This window comes from Colias eurytheme, chromosome 4 (genome assembly GCF_061535395.1).
Source record: "Colias eurytheme isolate Ceu_HAF_F1 chromosome 4, ilColEury1 Martin Lab GWU primary, whole genome shotgun sequence".
Lineage (NCBI taxonomy): Eukaryota > Metazoa > Arthropoda > Insecta > Lepidoptera > Pieridae > Colias > Colias eurytheme.
This window is the reverse complement of record NC_142983.1, coordinates 8,226,649-8,243,392: the sequence shown is the minus strand read 5'-3', so window position 1 is coordinate 8,243,392 and position 16,744 is coordinate 8,226,649. Positions and strand designations below refer to the sequence as shown.

Sequence of the window (16,744 nt, the reverse complement as noted above, 5' to 3'; positions counted from 1 at the left end):
GAACTCGCGCACCTTAATCCTAATGGAATAGTTTTTGAATGGATAAAGACAAATGGAGGCATTCCGATTTACTGAACTGAACGACACTTTAAATTGAACCTTCTAATTTGATTCGAGATCTTTCGTTATTTTTAGACAATCGTAATGTTAAATGTAAAAACATTTGTTTATAGTAGGATGATCTATGTAACATTTGCAATGCACAAGATTACGGATAAAAAAAATAACATGTTAGTAATTATAAGTACGCTTAATTAAGTTTAACAGAAGGAACCAAGTTCGAACTATATTGCGGATAGGATGTATACATACAAGTCTTAAGACCCTTACTTTTCGAACAGAAGTACTGCCAAACGCTGTCTAAAGCTTTATTACGGCAATTGCAATTATACGGCTCCGTCCAAATTAGTTGAAGCTTAATTAAACACGGTTATGTTCCTAGAACTATCTGTTTCAAGGAAACTTACGGTTGAATAAAACTTCTGCTCTTTAATTAAGTAGTAGTGAGTTATCGCGGAACATTTCTGGGATGTTCGTACGATTACGTAGGCACTTGGTCTGTGGAACAATGGTAGCCGATTTATATTGTAAGTGACGTCAACAGCTTTTGGGTCTCATCCAAGGATACTGCCCTTTGTGAACCCACTATATTTTAGGGAAGTAAAATTTAAGTTAAGGGTAATGTAGTTGGCGTTTGGTAGGTGTTATATAAATAAGAAGCAAAGTAATAAAATGGACAATAACTACAGAACCAAATACCAATTCCATTTATTAATATTTTAATATCAGATGTTTCAATATTTCACCAAAAATATTTGCATCATTTAAATATTTTGCAATACGGAAATGAATCAATCTTTATTAAGTCGCATTTCTACAACGAAGCGAAAAGTTGAACGTTCATAAATATTTTATAGACAGATTGACCTATTGAATAACGTTGAATGTGTTCAAAGGCGATATAAGACAATTTTCCGGTTTAATTGAGCGATAGACGACGTCTTCGATAATCGAATGTAGTTCAATCTTTGATGTCGCTGAAGATTTTATTAAATTGTGTATGGCGTAACTTAATCTCGCGTCGAGTTGACCGACGATGAGAAATATTATTGAATTCCAACAGAGCCAGACGATATTGGATTTTTATTTCATTATACATTTTTATCGTGTTTTCCCCCGATTCTGCAATTAAACGTTGTATTAATATTTATGAGGACGCTGTTTAGATAAATCGGAACTCCGATCACGACAGAAGCGACATGTGTTTACAGTTACAGATTTCAGCTGACAAAGTTTGTCGATCCTCAAACAACGGCCGAGTACGTGACGAGATTGATGAAGGATCCAGATGCAATAGGTACTACAATCAAAACTTAGTTTTCCGATAATATCTTACATAAAATAACAAAACCATCGCCAATGATATCGAGAATTTTTGTTTCTTACTATCTTCATAAGAATGTTTAACTTTATTAGTTGCAACATAGAGATAATTATATCATAAATTCAAGTAAATGTTAAACGTTAATAGACGCGACACAGATATGTCACTTCTCATAAGAGTGCATCGTCGTTAAACTTTGTTAACACTATAGGTCGTATCGTATGTAGTATAAAATCTAAATGCTTTGGAATGTGCACTTAATCAAACATAACTTTAACGCAATGAGTTTAAATAAAAACGATTATAAAATACGTGGTATTTTGCAGTTTATTATGTTTCGTGCGGACTTGCTGGGAGCGTTGGCGTTTTCATAAAAGTTTTTACGTTTATTACCGCTGCCTGGACTGCGAAATACGGCTACAACAAATTCCAATTTGAAAGATGACTCAATGTTTATTCTGTTGATGGACTGTTACTTTTATATTCGTATTGTTGTTATATTGTTTTAACAGTTGCTGATTTTGTTATTTACGTAAGCGCTCGTTGTGATAAGGAACAATGGCGATTCTTTATATGAAACGCTTCTATTTATGTATGTAGTCTATAAAGAGGTTTTATCTTTTATTTCATTAGTAATGCAACTGATAAGCTTATAATATTATACGTTGTTACAAAAATAAATATGTATATACAATTAACCACAGAAATTAAGCAATTTATTTGATCTAATAATAATTATCATTCATTCGTGCCTGTAATCGCAGTTTTATGGTATGCACTAACGTTCATTAGATTGTAAATTGTAATAGCAGAATGTAGTTGCACCTATACTTACATAAGTACTAAGCCCAGCAAGCGGTACACCGTTCGCAGACAGCAGCAGATCCCTCGCCGCCAGCTGGCCGGTCCTCCACGCCGGCTGCGGGGGGTAGAGCCTCCGTATCCGCACTAGGCCTCCGCCCCCGCACACCGACATGCCGAGACCTCGCCCGTCCTTCTCGACCACCACCGTGAACGTGTTCTCTGTAAATAAAAGGTGATTAAGTAGGGAATAACTAATTGTAGGTTTTGAATATGAGTGCTCAGTTGGTCTGAGTTTTAACCCCTTTTAAGTTTTTCACCTTATATTTATTGCTGTTATGCTTTTTTTTGTTTTAGTTCTATTCAATAAATTTTCACTTTAAAAAGATGTCCGTCTACTATATTGAAGACAAATGATTAAAAGTCACAATGTGGGATATTGTCTATTAGAAAATCTAACATATATGTATAAGCGAACTGTGAAAGCCCCTGTGGGCTTTGTAACCATTTAATCCACTGAAGCGTCAACAATTCCTACATTGTAATAAATAGTATTGAAGTCGGAAGGTATGAGACATTTGGGAGTAATCTGGCGCAGGACTTAACACATATTTCTGGCTAACTATATCTGAAGACGCTCACTATACAAACTGTACCGTTGTAAGATAACCTATCTAAATGTTATTATTATTTAATACTGTACGTTTCAAATACTTCAGATTCGAATAACATCAACGTTAATTTGAATGGTATATTATTTTAGGGTCGTTTATATTATCTTGTCTTAAAATAGAATATTGTGGTCAGCGCAGGGTTCAGGTGTTCTCTTTACACAATACACATTAAATAACCTAAGGCTGTGTAAGGGTAGTTTGCTTTATATTTACAATGTTTGTGTCAGTCTGTTAGTTCAGGCTTCGCAGTTAACTACTTTATCAAGTGTGCGCAGGTAACAGCATTATATTTTCACAATGTTTCTGCTGAAAAATAACCTTTTTAATTAAATTTTAAGCTCGGATTTTTTATTTGCATACACTGTTGTGCGAATATTCTACAACTAGTTATATATCTACAATGTAGATCGTACATAATAAGTACCTTGTAGTTTTCGTCTTTTACAAAATCATCTCCAAAATGTGATTGCATACATTTATGAGTTCAATCAACATGAATTTTGGTTTTAAAGAAATGGAATAGTGCGGATAATAATTTTTGGTCAGAAAAATCAATTTCTATATTTCCAATAAACGAAAAAAAAATGCCGATTCATGGTCAATTTAAAGCAACTTTGGGCAGCGGCCGCGAGGGTTAGGCATGAATTAAACATTACCTAAGGGAGTCCAGTTACAATTTGCGCAATGATCTCATTCAATTTCCACGAATCCATACGATTTTGCTGATAGAGTATTATTTTTTAATATTTACCTACGCTTTATATTTTATTTATTTGTTCCAATTTACAAAAAAGGACTGCTGTTGGTGGCATTTGTTAGCGCTTACAATACATAAATATAACAACAAAATGTAAAAAATTTGGAAAACGTTTCGATTATCCAGAATTACAGTTCTTTTGATCTACATGTTCATAGATTAAAATAGCCTATTTCTTATAAGAATATGATTGGTTATGGACAATCATTACAATAGTTTCCCTCCATTTTAGTATACTGGTCACCTCGTGACCTTTCTCTTGCTATACGGAGCGCGTGACTGACTGACTGGTCTCTAATCCGCTGAGCATAGCTTATAATAAAACAGTGTGGGATATTGTTTTGTAACTTTAAGCATATATAATACTTACATTTAATGTAGTTCTATAACTGATTTATTGATTTTATTATTAAATCTGTCTTATATCAAATCACAGACAGGTTGATGAAGTTTAATTGAAACAGTTCATAAATAGAATTAATACCACCCTAAGATCGTTTAAATCACTTATAACTCTTTCATTTATAAAAATAACTATTATTTTTGTTCTTTTATTTTTATTGGCCAATTCCTTCGCTATCCGTAAGTAAGCCTTTTAGACTTCATTGTTACAAAATGTTTATCCGATTCTACTTGGATTGGTTTAACTGAATCCCCAAGCCGACCTCACATTACCTAAGGATATCTTCCAATTTGCTGTCAGCGTTAGTTCAATTCTCTAAGGTGTGGAAATGTCATTGAATATCACTTTGCGGATAACGAATCGATTGTGTCCAATTGTGTATGTGCCCAATATACCCAATAACAACGGTAGAGGCTTATCGTGAGATCTTTCTTCTTACATTTGTTATGTTGCTGGTCAATTGTTTTCACTTCTTTTATAAAAAAAATAATAATAATAAACTCTTTATTAATTACTCTTTATGTTTTATTGTACATTGTGTAGTATAATTATACTATGGTATAGAGTGCAGTGTGGACTATTCGAAATGTGTATTTACTAGTAGTAATTACACCGCTTGGTAATACTTAATATCAAAAATACAGTTATTTTAGTGATGTTCAATTTTGGACTTTATTCGATATAGGAAAATCTACGCTACATGCTAAAACAATAATCATGAGAAAGTATTTGGCCAACATAAATAGTTTAATAAATCAAATTGGTAACAATTCTAAGAAGGAATGTTGTCATACGTCGCACTGAGTGATAAATCGTGACCCGCTAACTTTGCCAATATCGAAACTATGAATAACGGTGACATTTAGTTATTGTTCTTTTTCTGTTTAGCCAGATTTAGATAATAGTTTTAGCAAATAAGCTTCGAGTTAAAAATATTCCATTGCGCATACGAGCGATGTTAAGAGGTGTGGAAAAAAACTATGATGATACAAAAATTCTGTATCTAAAGAAAGCAGTCTTCTTTTCTTTAAATATCATTAACATTTAAGTTTTCTGCCAAGGTCTGTATAATTTTATGTGTTCACAACTCGTCAAAAGCTGTTTAGATTCGCAACATAATATCATGCTTTATTTCGATTTCATGTTATTATTGTCGAGAAAAATTCCATTACCTAAGAACATAATATCAATTTGGTACAGAAACATCCAGCTTTATAATTTTGTTTTCTGCATATAGAAAATAATTTGATAATATTAGCAACGTTGTATCATAAGCGCTACTTTGTTTATTGCCGCGTATTCGTGAAATACCCGATGAGTTAATGAAATCAGGCGTCCCATTGTACGTATAAGTGGGTGAATGTGGGCATCAAACAATGGCTGCTGGACGGAATAATAGCGATAAATTGCAATGAAAGCGATAAGGCTGTATGCCATTTTCACAGCTCCGTATATTTTCTTTTTCATAGAACGGAATTTGGTTATTCCGGAAAAAGGCGGCTCGGATGCGCATCATTAGCGATATAAAATATAAATGAGGTTCCCGAGATATTCGCAAACGTAAAACGTATTTTATTCAAGTAAAGGTGGATTCTTTCTGCAGTACGCTCTATTTTCTATTCTGAATTTTTAAACGTTCACGTTTAATGTTTTATTGTGTTAAATTACGTCTATTTATACTTTGAATGTCCAGAGTAAAGAGTTTTCTTTATTCGTAGGTACATTTTTAAGTTAGACTAATTGAAGCGAATATACATACATATTTATAAAATTGCAATGAAATATATTTTATTAATGTACTTTAAAAACATGAACTGCACTTATGTAAATGAATGAAGTTGCTAGTAGCTTTTACGAGTTCATTTCAAACATTTTATGATAAAAATATTCAGAAGGTAAGTACTTTCATTCACTTTTCCGAAAATCATATCACACTTTTAATTTGTAACAGTGATTTTGAAGTTTATTACACAAACAATTAAAAGATTCATTATCTATACATACTTACCATAAAATCGTAGTAAAGTCAAAACGGTACATTGAATATTTTTTAAAAGAATACTTAAGCTTGATCTGCCATCGATATCGAAGAAAAAAATATAGCTTTCAGAAATTTTGTCTGTTTGTATATACATATATATATGTTTGTCCGGACTAAACTCAAAAAGTACTGATTTATTTCAAAATATCAGGAATATTATTAACGGGTCGCATCACCATGTAGGCTATAATATCACAGATAATATCATCACGCTAAGACCAATTGGAGTGCAGCAATGCGGGTACAACCGCGGGATACAGCTAGTGAAGATAATAAAAAAGCTCGATTTTATCCTCATAAGTACATGACACTCCCACATTACCGATGGCGTAGTTCTTGTTACGGATCATCGGCTGCTTCCGCAATCCCCGCTGTGTGCGAGACGCATAAAAATCACATAAATGCAGTGCTGTTAAAAATACAGTCCTATTTTATTATGTTATTTTATGTTTGTCAGAGATAATGGTTAATGTAGGATAACTGATAAATTGTAGCTAGTAACGGAAATCAAATAGGTAATTCATGAAATTGAAAGCTGAAATAGGTAGTATAAATTATTGTTACATTTTTCAAATACTTTAATATATAAATCTATTTCACCGCTTTTTTTCTATACAATATTTTTCAAGAAAAAGAGGAGGAAAAACAGTTTTCTTTTCTATATCGTAGCATTGAATCTACTATTTGAACAATAGAGGAAAACAAAAAATAAGAAACATGATGAAATTACTAATTAGATCTATTGTAACTGGAAAACCATTACAACCACCCAATTCATATAATCAGTCGTTGCCCATGCGTTAATAAACAACTACACATAGTTTAAATAATGAATATTCAACGAAGTTTTCCATTAAAATTATATTCAGTTTAATATTTTGATAGCAAATATGAGCGCTTGAATACACATGGAGTTTAATTACCTATATTGGTGTTTAAATACGCCAGCTAATTAAATAAAGTGCGTAATTCTTACTCATTCTAAGCGTCATTATCGCCTTGAAAGTCGTTAAAAGCAATTTCTTTATGATCGCAGATAGATTCACAATGAAGTCTTTCTCACGTTAATGCTGGTATTAAATTATTATCTCACAGTATAAGGTACTCGTGTCGTTAGATGCTTTCTTAACATTTTTCCCGCATACTCGATAATATTGACAATCTTTTGTTGGAGGGTCAAATGTCAACTTTCTATATACCTAACCACTAGCTAACAATGCACTTTACCGTGCATTGTTTATGATACTTTTCTTTTATTACAAATAAGACTAAGGTGACTAAGAACTCCCGCTCTTATAAATTTAGTCAGTGGAAAAGTTGATCAAATATATTTTGTTAATATTGCCTATACATTAAGATTAAGGAAATGAAACAACTTAAATCACATTAGATAGGTAGATATTATAACACAAATAAATTAGCACTTCTTATACCAACATACAGATAAGTATACCCATTTGAAGGAAATACGATTGACGTCATCATCAATAGTCTTTTCCACTCGAACAATTTTTTCATCAATGCCATTGGCGCACGCTCGAGATTTAAAACAAATCGAAGCACTTCTAGTTATCTATCAAACTCAGCTAAAGCGAGGGGCGTTATATCGTATTAATTCAAATAAGTACAACACGAAAGGAAAGACAAATAGTGCGAGTGCTGATAAAACGATTGTAGCTGTCGATCGATCCGAATGATGAACGAGTTTCTGGCTTAGATTCGTGGCGCACCAGATGTGTGTGCCAATTGTGGATTCCAACAAAAGTAAGATAAGAATTTTTCTTCTGATTCATTCAATTTCTCAAAGAGTTCTGTGATTTGTCGCCTTGACTTTGGCACAGAATACATAATAGTAGCTAATCGCTAACTTTGGTTCAGTTTAAGAGAGCTTTCATTACAATTGCCGTACAAATGTTGACTGAGTTTTATAGATGGTTACTTGCACTAGTTTGTCTTATAAAAGAAACACTACGAAAATATTAAAAAAAATCACATTTGAAACTTTTATTCACAATATCTATGCGTAGCGATAGCGAAAGTTGAAGTCAAAAGCACAAAGGAATAAATAAAACATTTCTTATGAAAGGACGTTGGATAGAAATATTAAAGGACGTCAAGAGTGTTTATGCGTATTTTTCTATTAATATTATTTTTGCGCGTTTATGAAATGTATCCAGTAAAAATGGTAATTTAGGTCGCAAGTAAACGTGACATTGTGACAAGGGTAGCACCCCTTCGCATCAAAGGAAGTAATGAACCTATTTTGTACGAGATTTAGGAATTTAATTGCCGCTAAACGTCAGCTTTTTCCTTTACAAGTCTCGTGTTGATGGGCCTTATTTCCTGCAGCTAATATCCAAATAAACTTTGATGAGAGTTTAGAATTTCCTAAAACACGTTTTGTTACGTTTTCGGGATCCGTATGTTGATTAAAACAATAATTATTTGTCTGACATAGCCATGTAATCAGCGTATCTCATGCCGTAATTTAACGCGCTAGTTTAATATTTAATGTCAGTTGGGTTCATTAGTTTATGTTTCGTCAAAGAGATTACGACTCGAAGTATGTAATACGAAGAATAACAAATTATGTTAATGCTTCAACGCTAATCCTATTCTATCCACCCGGTAAGCGCAATTACGTAAAAATTGGAAGATTTAGAATGCTGGGGTTCAGACTGCTTTTAATGTTAAGAGAAAATATATTCAGAAAAAAAAATCTTTTATACTAGCTGTATAAGTACACTTTAAGGAATTATACTTAAAATTGTTTCAGTGCTTCTCTGTAAATAGTTAATCGAGAACAAAAACTCTACGAACGCATGAATATGGCATAGTTTAACTTTCATAATTCAATGCGGTAAATTTTACAAAAGAGCCTGAACATTGTCTAGATAGCGTTGGCACTATTGTTTTTAAACTGTTGTATCATGAATGAGCTTCTCACATCACCATTGTAAAAGCGAGGGAACGGTCCATTTAAATTTTAATATTGTTTCAGCAAATCTGGAAACGTACAAAGAATTTTTGACACGCTACGAAAACGGATTTTCATATTTCATATTTGAAACTGTACTTTTTAGCACTTATTTATTTTGTACTTCACTCTTTTCAGTCCATTAGTGGCTTTTTATTTTTATAATAAGTACCACCGAACGTGTACCTACGTATTATCTATCTCTTTGATTAAAATATGGAAGAAGGTATTTTGGATCTTGTCTGTATTTAATTAAAGACCACCGAGCTTTATCTATATTAACAATGGTTACTGAATTAAGCATTATTAAAAATGTTATAAGCGTACTGCGGTAAAAGTAATCACTTCCTTGGCAACAAGCGCAAAAGGTAAAGTTTATGTACATTATACAAGGCTTTGGGTTTTGTTAAGATATACTGGATTTTCATAGAATGACGACCGAAAAAACTTTTTCCAACCGATAACTCTCTCTTGACGTATTTTTCTATCCTATGAATAGAGCAAATAATGTGGGCCGAAGTATTGGCAAGGGAGCTTTGGGCTGTGCATACAAATTGAACGGGCAAATGAGATAAAACTGTTTTTACTTTTACGCAGGTAAAAAGCCCCACAATGGAACCGTAATGGAAATTTCTGATACAGCGAGGTAGCTTAACGGTCGTGTAATGTACTTAATAAAACATGGCGTCATCGCTTAGGGCGGAATTATATTTCAAGGGAATTTTGTATGAAACAAATTAAGGACGTTTTTCCATGAATACGTGAGAATTGTTTGCCCTTACAACCCAAGTGTGTCGTTCAAACAATAATTTCAGTTTGAGCCGTCTTTTTATTATTTACTGCCTTTTTCCTACTCATTGAAGTCATATTGAAATGTTATTACCGTGTTAAGAATGAAAATTCAATTTTAACTCCTTCACAAAATAATAAATACGTTGGATTTTCTCGACGATATTCACACAAGGCAGCTTGCGGAACTTACTAAAATATATATCCGAACGGGAAATATGGCTTCTCCCTGGGGGAGAGACTCGTAAATCCCGATGTATAGTTCTATACCTGTTCCATATTACAGTGTCTACATGTAAGTATTGAATGTTAAACGAAGGAATTGGTTAGACAACAGTACAATGTTTTTATAATGGAGCGAGGCGCTTGCCGAGCCCGTTTTACGTCATCGCCTTTGTCAAATATTCTCTCTACGAAAGAAATAACACACGATTATTATTAAACATGCTGTTACGTAACGTATTGTATGTTGTTTATACATTATATTTTTCTATTATTTAAACTTTTATCATCCTATATGTTTTACTATATTTGGCATTAAATCACCAAAAACCAACAAGTACGGTATAAGACGTACCTCAAAAAGGTTCACAGGAGCTCATTCTTCGTTGAGGATATTTGACAATGGATCCTAAAGTCAAACTACTCAACAAACAACACCTTTCAACGACAAAAGAAATGTTTAACACGAACACAAGCTATATATCCTTTGCGGTATATATATAATATACTACAGATAGAGATTTACCTCAAAGTTCTGAAACACGCCATCTCTCAATACGCACTAATAAATTAATCACTTAAGGGAACCCTTCGTTAATTATAGTTGGTTGAGAGCGGTTACACGTATATCTATGATTGTGAATTTCATCTATATGTCAGAAATGTATGCTACCAAAGTAATTAATAGTTTAAACTTTATAGCGTTCATTTCAAACACAAATGGGTAAGCGACTTCTGATGTAAGTATTATTACAAATGAGAAGAATATCTAAACGATTACCTAGGCTGTGTTTGCATATTATACATAATTATACAAAAAAAAAAAACAATTGTTAAATAAAACTATACAACGTTGAAATTATTAAAAATTTGTTTTCCAATAGTAATGCAAAAGTAACTTCGTAGTGTTTTTTTTTTGACAAACACAAAAATATGCCCAATAAGAGTTCAATTCAAACTAACAAGAACCAAGTTTGTAACGATGAAAACCGGCAGTTCAACTATATTCTCTTCAACTACAGTTCTAAGTACACAAACCATAATTATGCGCATGTTTCGATATCTATTTCCGCCCATGTAATCCCTTTCAGTATCCCTTACTCGTCCCGTCGTATTCGCGGCACGTACAAAACCAATACTCTGGTAATGCTCGTGTTTTTCAATTATGTTCAACTACAGACGCCAGTGGACTGTGTTTTGTCCGACTTCTGATTTTATCGTTTTAATTTGTCATCTGTGCGGGATAACTTTTTGCTTTGTTTTGTTGGCGTATTTCGTGTTGTGTTTACGAGATTTTGATCGTGAATTTGGCTTGGAGGACTATTGGTTTTGTCGTTTCGATTTTATAATTGCAAATGTATTGAATCTAATGTGTAGCAGATTTTTAATGCTTAGTCTACTATTAAATATGCATGAAGTAAAAAAAGCTTTATCACTGTTATTGTGCAACAGTTTAGCAAATTTCAAATCAAATCCTACTTAATCGAACATTAACGAGTTAAGAAGAGTATAACATAAAAATAACCATACGAAATTTGCATCAAGCCATTCATCATTCTCATTTATCCCTGATTTGTTAAGCAATTTTGGTCCTTTGTTTTCCTTGGGCACTCTTCGGACCGCATAACGTTATTTTTGTATTAGATTACCAAACGCTTCAAGAGGGATAAGTATGTTCTGAGAGGCGAAATGATGTCTTTCTAACATTCGTTGAGTGAGTTTGTGATCCATTTTCCCCAAGTCAATTTTTTATATATACCTACGAGAATATGAATCTCCAGTTATAATATAAATTGGTGATGTTGATAATAAGAATGTATGAATCAGTATGTATGTATGTTGATTTTGTGATAAATTTTAACACATGAAGATTAGGATTTGCAGGCAGATGGAATGCATATTTTTATTGTAAATAAAATGAAATTGAAATATAATGTGGAACGACTGCCGCACAATTAACGTGAAGTGCAGTAGATATGTAAAGTTATTACATGTGACAATTTCAGTAAGTACCTAATTTGGAATATCTACTTTGATGAAAATGAAATGAAATGAAATGAAAATTCTTTATTGCTTATAAATAAATACAAATGCGAAAGCACACAACACATAATATAAAGCAAGCAAAAGGCGGCCTTATCGCTAGGCAGCGATCTCTGCCAGGCAACCTTTAAAATATAGGAAAAACACAAAAGCAAAAAGTGGGTGAGCAAAAACAAGGCAATGCGAAAAAGGAAAACTAAATAAAATATTCTATTAAGACACATAATACGTTATATTTAAATACACTATCTAAACATATATAAATAAAAAATAAAATATATATATATAAATATAAACAATATATATATAATATATATTATAAATATATATATAATAAAAAATACATAAAAAATAAATAAATATCATGATAAAGTACATCAAATAAAATAATTACATAGTTTAATATATTTATAATATAGGTATACTGTATATGTCATAATTATACGTACATATAGAATAGGTATAAATATAAGCTGGACACATCTAGTTTAAGTAATTTGAGTAACAAAATTTTAAATTATATAACTAACGAGACAGCTAAATTAGAACTAAGAAAGAGACATGAAATGATGTTTTACTAGAATTTTAAAAGAATTTAAGTTTTGGGCTCGTCTGACATTTATGGGAAGAGAATTCCACAATTGAACTGCACGAACAGCAAATGAGTTGTGGAAGAACTTAGTATTATGGGCCGGCATAAAAAGCAAGAGATTAGTGGAGGAGCGCAATGAGTTTACATATTTGAATTTCTCTCGAAGATAGCTTGGAGCTTTTGGATCAAACAACACACAGTACAGGAGATGAAGGACATGGGAGTTACGCCGCAGTCGGATAGGGAGCCATTGCAGCTTCTTTCGGTAGGTATTCAGAAACGTGATCATATTTTCTTAACCCAAATATAAATCGGATGCAGAAGTTTTGGAGTCTCTCAAGCCTATCCAACTGGGCTTCAGAAAGGTCAAGGTAGGAGACATCGGCGTAGTCGAGGTGGGATAGAAGAAGGGAATGAGCAAGCGCTAACTTTGTTGGAATGGGCAGAAGATTCCGTAGACGCCGCAAAGCACCTGCGGAAGCAAACAATTTCCTACTTACATTATTCAATTGAACATCCCAGGATAGTGTTTGATCGATGTATATGCTGCTTATATGCTTTGATTTACTTATTATTTGAATAATACCGCATTCTACATCGATAACTCCAGCTTTTTGCATAAATTATGATTCCATTATAATAGAATTGTGAATTGCTATGCGTTCCCCATTTCTAAGATTTCTTAGTAACCTAAAAAATTTCTATAGACCTAGCACAAAAGCACACGATTAATTTGCTTTATAAATCCTTTTGTGTGCTCGTTCTACTTAAATATCAAGAGATCTACAAACGAAACGTGCGCGCCACTGGAAACGCAAGAATATTTAAATCTTTGTTGTATTATGATTTCTTAGTCAATTCGTCCATATCTTTTTAATGTAAGGTTCTTTCTTTAAACTTAAAAATTATGGTACGAAAATTTGCTTAAGGCTCTGATTTTTTTTAATGATACTTGTATTGTTACGGCGGTTCTCAAGTACCTTTCGAAGTTTATCCGAATATAATTAATTAGTTCAAATCATATTTTTAAATTACATGTACCTACCTATGATAAAATAATAAAATAAAATTAATATTTGGCGAAAAAATAATCTAACCAACAAAGGAATAATATATGAGTTTATTGTATCACTAGCTGTTGCCCGCAGCTTCGCCTGCGTGGAAAAGATAAATTTTCATCGTACAAACTTTCATCCCCTATTTTACCCCTTTAGGGGATGAATTTTCTAAAATCCTTTCTTAGGGGACGCCTACGTGATACGTCCTAACATCTACCTGCATGCCAAATTTCAGCCCGATACGTCCAGTGGTTTGGGCTGTGCGTTGATAGATCACTATATGAGTCACCTTTGAGTTTTATATATATAGATTATGATATAGGGCTATAGAGTGACATACTAGGCTACGTTTTACTCCGTGGAAAAACCTTATCATTCCCATTAGAGTTTTCTCTGACTACGAGAACGGAGCCGCGGGTAGAAAGATAGTTTTAAATGTGGTCTATATGTATTTTTAATTAGAGCTGAAACTATTCTTTGCGTTTAAAATTCTGGATATAACTACATACTAAAAAAATCTATGTTTTAGTTAACAAAAGAGTTACACAGGACAGAAGAACCACTTTTCAACAAAATTTAATGTTCAATTACAGTTTACACCAATGAAATATACTAAAATGTGCCTGACGTTATAAAGTAGAAATAATTGTTATTTTATGGTAAAATAACAACGACCTATCGTGCATGGTAAATAGGTGAACGAGTAGCGTCATTAACGTTAGTACTGAATTCAATTTAACATCGGAGTATTATGGCCTTTTGTCTAAAATTTAAATATAGTAGATTTCATTCATTTGATATCATTTTCAAATTATTCAATAGTTTTAGTATATTTATTGATGGAGTGGTTAAGTCGGATGTGTGTGCAAATAATGACGATATTATTTTAATCATTTGGTTCTGTTTCGTAAGTAGGTTACCTACTTGTTAATAAGTAAAATAAATATTTTTACAATTATTTATCCTCCGTGTGGGATTATCGAAGAAACCTAAATAATACAATAAGTAACATACTTCTTAATAAATGGATACGGTTTAGTTCTTTTATAAAAGTTTACTCATAACCCTAAATATATCCGAGGACCCATCAACTACTTTCGCAATAAGTAAATTATTGAAGTAGGATTCGTAGGATAGTAGGATTTTCGTTATTAGTAGTCGATGCGGTAAAAATTAAACGTGGAACCAAGTAAATACTACAACAAATTGTACCAATACTTTACACTGTTTAAACTAGAATACATTGTTCCAAATCTGTCCATTTTCGCAGCTTCCTAACTATTTATACTAATTTTAGCCCGGGGCACTATTAAAATAGTTTCCGTGGTTTTTAGCTTTCGCCACGCTCAAAATATGATTGTTACTGTTCGTCCAACAAAGTTTTACGTTTGTTATCAATTTAATTGTAGTGACATACACTTTTTTATTACGTAGATGAAAGTTAACTTACTGGCAAAACACAGTTTAATAAGACCAAAAAAGTTCAAAAGATTTTAATCAAACTCAAAAGAGCAATCGACGTAGAGAACGTTACAAAAATAAATGTTAGTACCACCAGCCACACTAGCCTATAACTTCATTGAAGTTCATAATATTATAGACTTTCGTTTTGATATTTTGTATTTATAAGTAAATAATAGAGATCGCGTCAAGTAACGAATATTTTGCAATTTTTCGTAGTACGTAATATTAATATGTAAGAAGTTTGTTATATCTCACATATACCTACGAAAACTTTTCACACACGTTACCTCAAGCAATATATTTTCTAAATATCTGTATAGCAAATACAATTTATCATCCGTAGCATCGCTGAAATAAACTAAGTGAAATAGATTGCGTTCAATATGTTCGTTAGCGAGCGATATTTTTCGCTTTAGAAAATTTCTAGGGTTTCTACTACATAGTTTCTGAGCTACAAAATTTTCTTATCCAATTATGCAGCCTGCACTGCAGATGTTTCAGTTTAAAGCACAGATAACACGTGTATTGAAATGATTTGGAATAAACAAACATCACGAGTGATTTACTTGTGTAATAATGATAATTTATGATCTATCTAATGGTTGGAAGTAGTGCAACAGAAGCATGAGGCCTTCGTCTTTATTCTGGGTTTCTAAAGATTCGGCAATTCATTAATCGATCTTTAAATATACCTTAAGATAAGCACTAAAATCAAATGATCATTTTAAGCAGAAGATGTACTTTAGAGGAAACTAATTCTAGATATGATTCTCTGTGTATTATAAATATTATGTAGCATGTAAACTGTTACAAATTAAAAATACTCAATACTTATGCTATTGGCTGATTGTTTGATTTCATGAATAGAAGTAGGTTATTGTTTTCAGGCCGTTATACTCGATAGTTCTGGGAATATGTTTCAAACGACAAAAACCTTTATGTACTTCTAAATTATGTTGTTGTGTAGGTGTTTATTGAGAACCATCAAAATTTAACGGTTGTTCTAAGTTTTAAAATAACCAAGTAGTTCAAAAACAGCACATCAATTTGTAAAACAATTCGGATGATACTTTCCGAAAACAAGCTGATTCACCCACGTAACACATTTAAACGGCCAAAACAAATAAATCTTTATGTTTTGAACATAAAATCGATTTTTCTTTAAAGTTGGTTCAAGCTCTTGAAAATCGAGTGTTTCAATTCTGAGCTCGAAGCAGTTATGCCAAGTGTGTTATGTGTATGAGGGTTATTGCGTTCATATTTTATATTCGCAAGTTATAATAAATCTTATCATGTTTATATGTATTTTTCGTTTATCTGAGAGAAAAAAGTCGATGTTTCCAAACAAGAATATATTGGAATAAGGTTATTTATGTATACTTACGTAGAGGGTGATAATATAAGTGTGAGAAATATATTTGTTTAAGTATTTCGAATTCGAAATATTTACGAAGCGAGTAAATATTCAATACTTATCAGATTATATTTAATTAAAAAATAAAAATTGTGTGCATGCAGTGGTGCATGAGATTTGAAAAT

General features: G+C 32.4%; 1 protein-coding gene across 2 annotated transcripts in view; it reads right to left on the bottom strand.

The window, feature by feature from the left end:
* LOC149909101 (uncharacterized) overlaps window positions 1–16,744 on the bottom strand; it is a 55,274-nt gene that overhangs the window by 14,103 nt on the left and 24,427 nt on the right. For both annotated transcript variants that reach the window (XM_090120702.1, XM_090120701.1), the window contains one exon: window positions 2,220–2,407. In XM_090120702.1, the coding sequence (XP_089976828.1) occupies window positions 2,220–2,407 (188 nt within the window). The remainder of the gene's footprint in view (window positions 1–2,219; window positions 2,408–16,744) is intronic.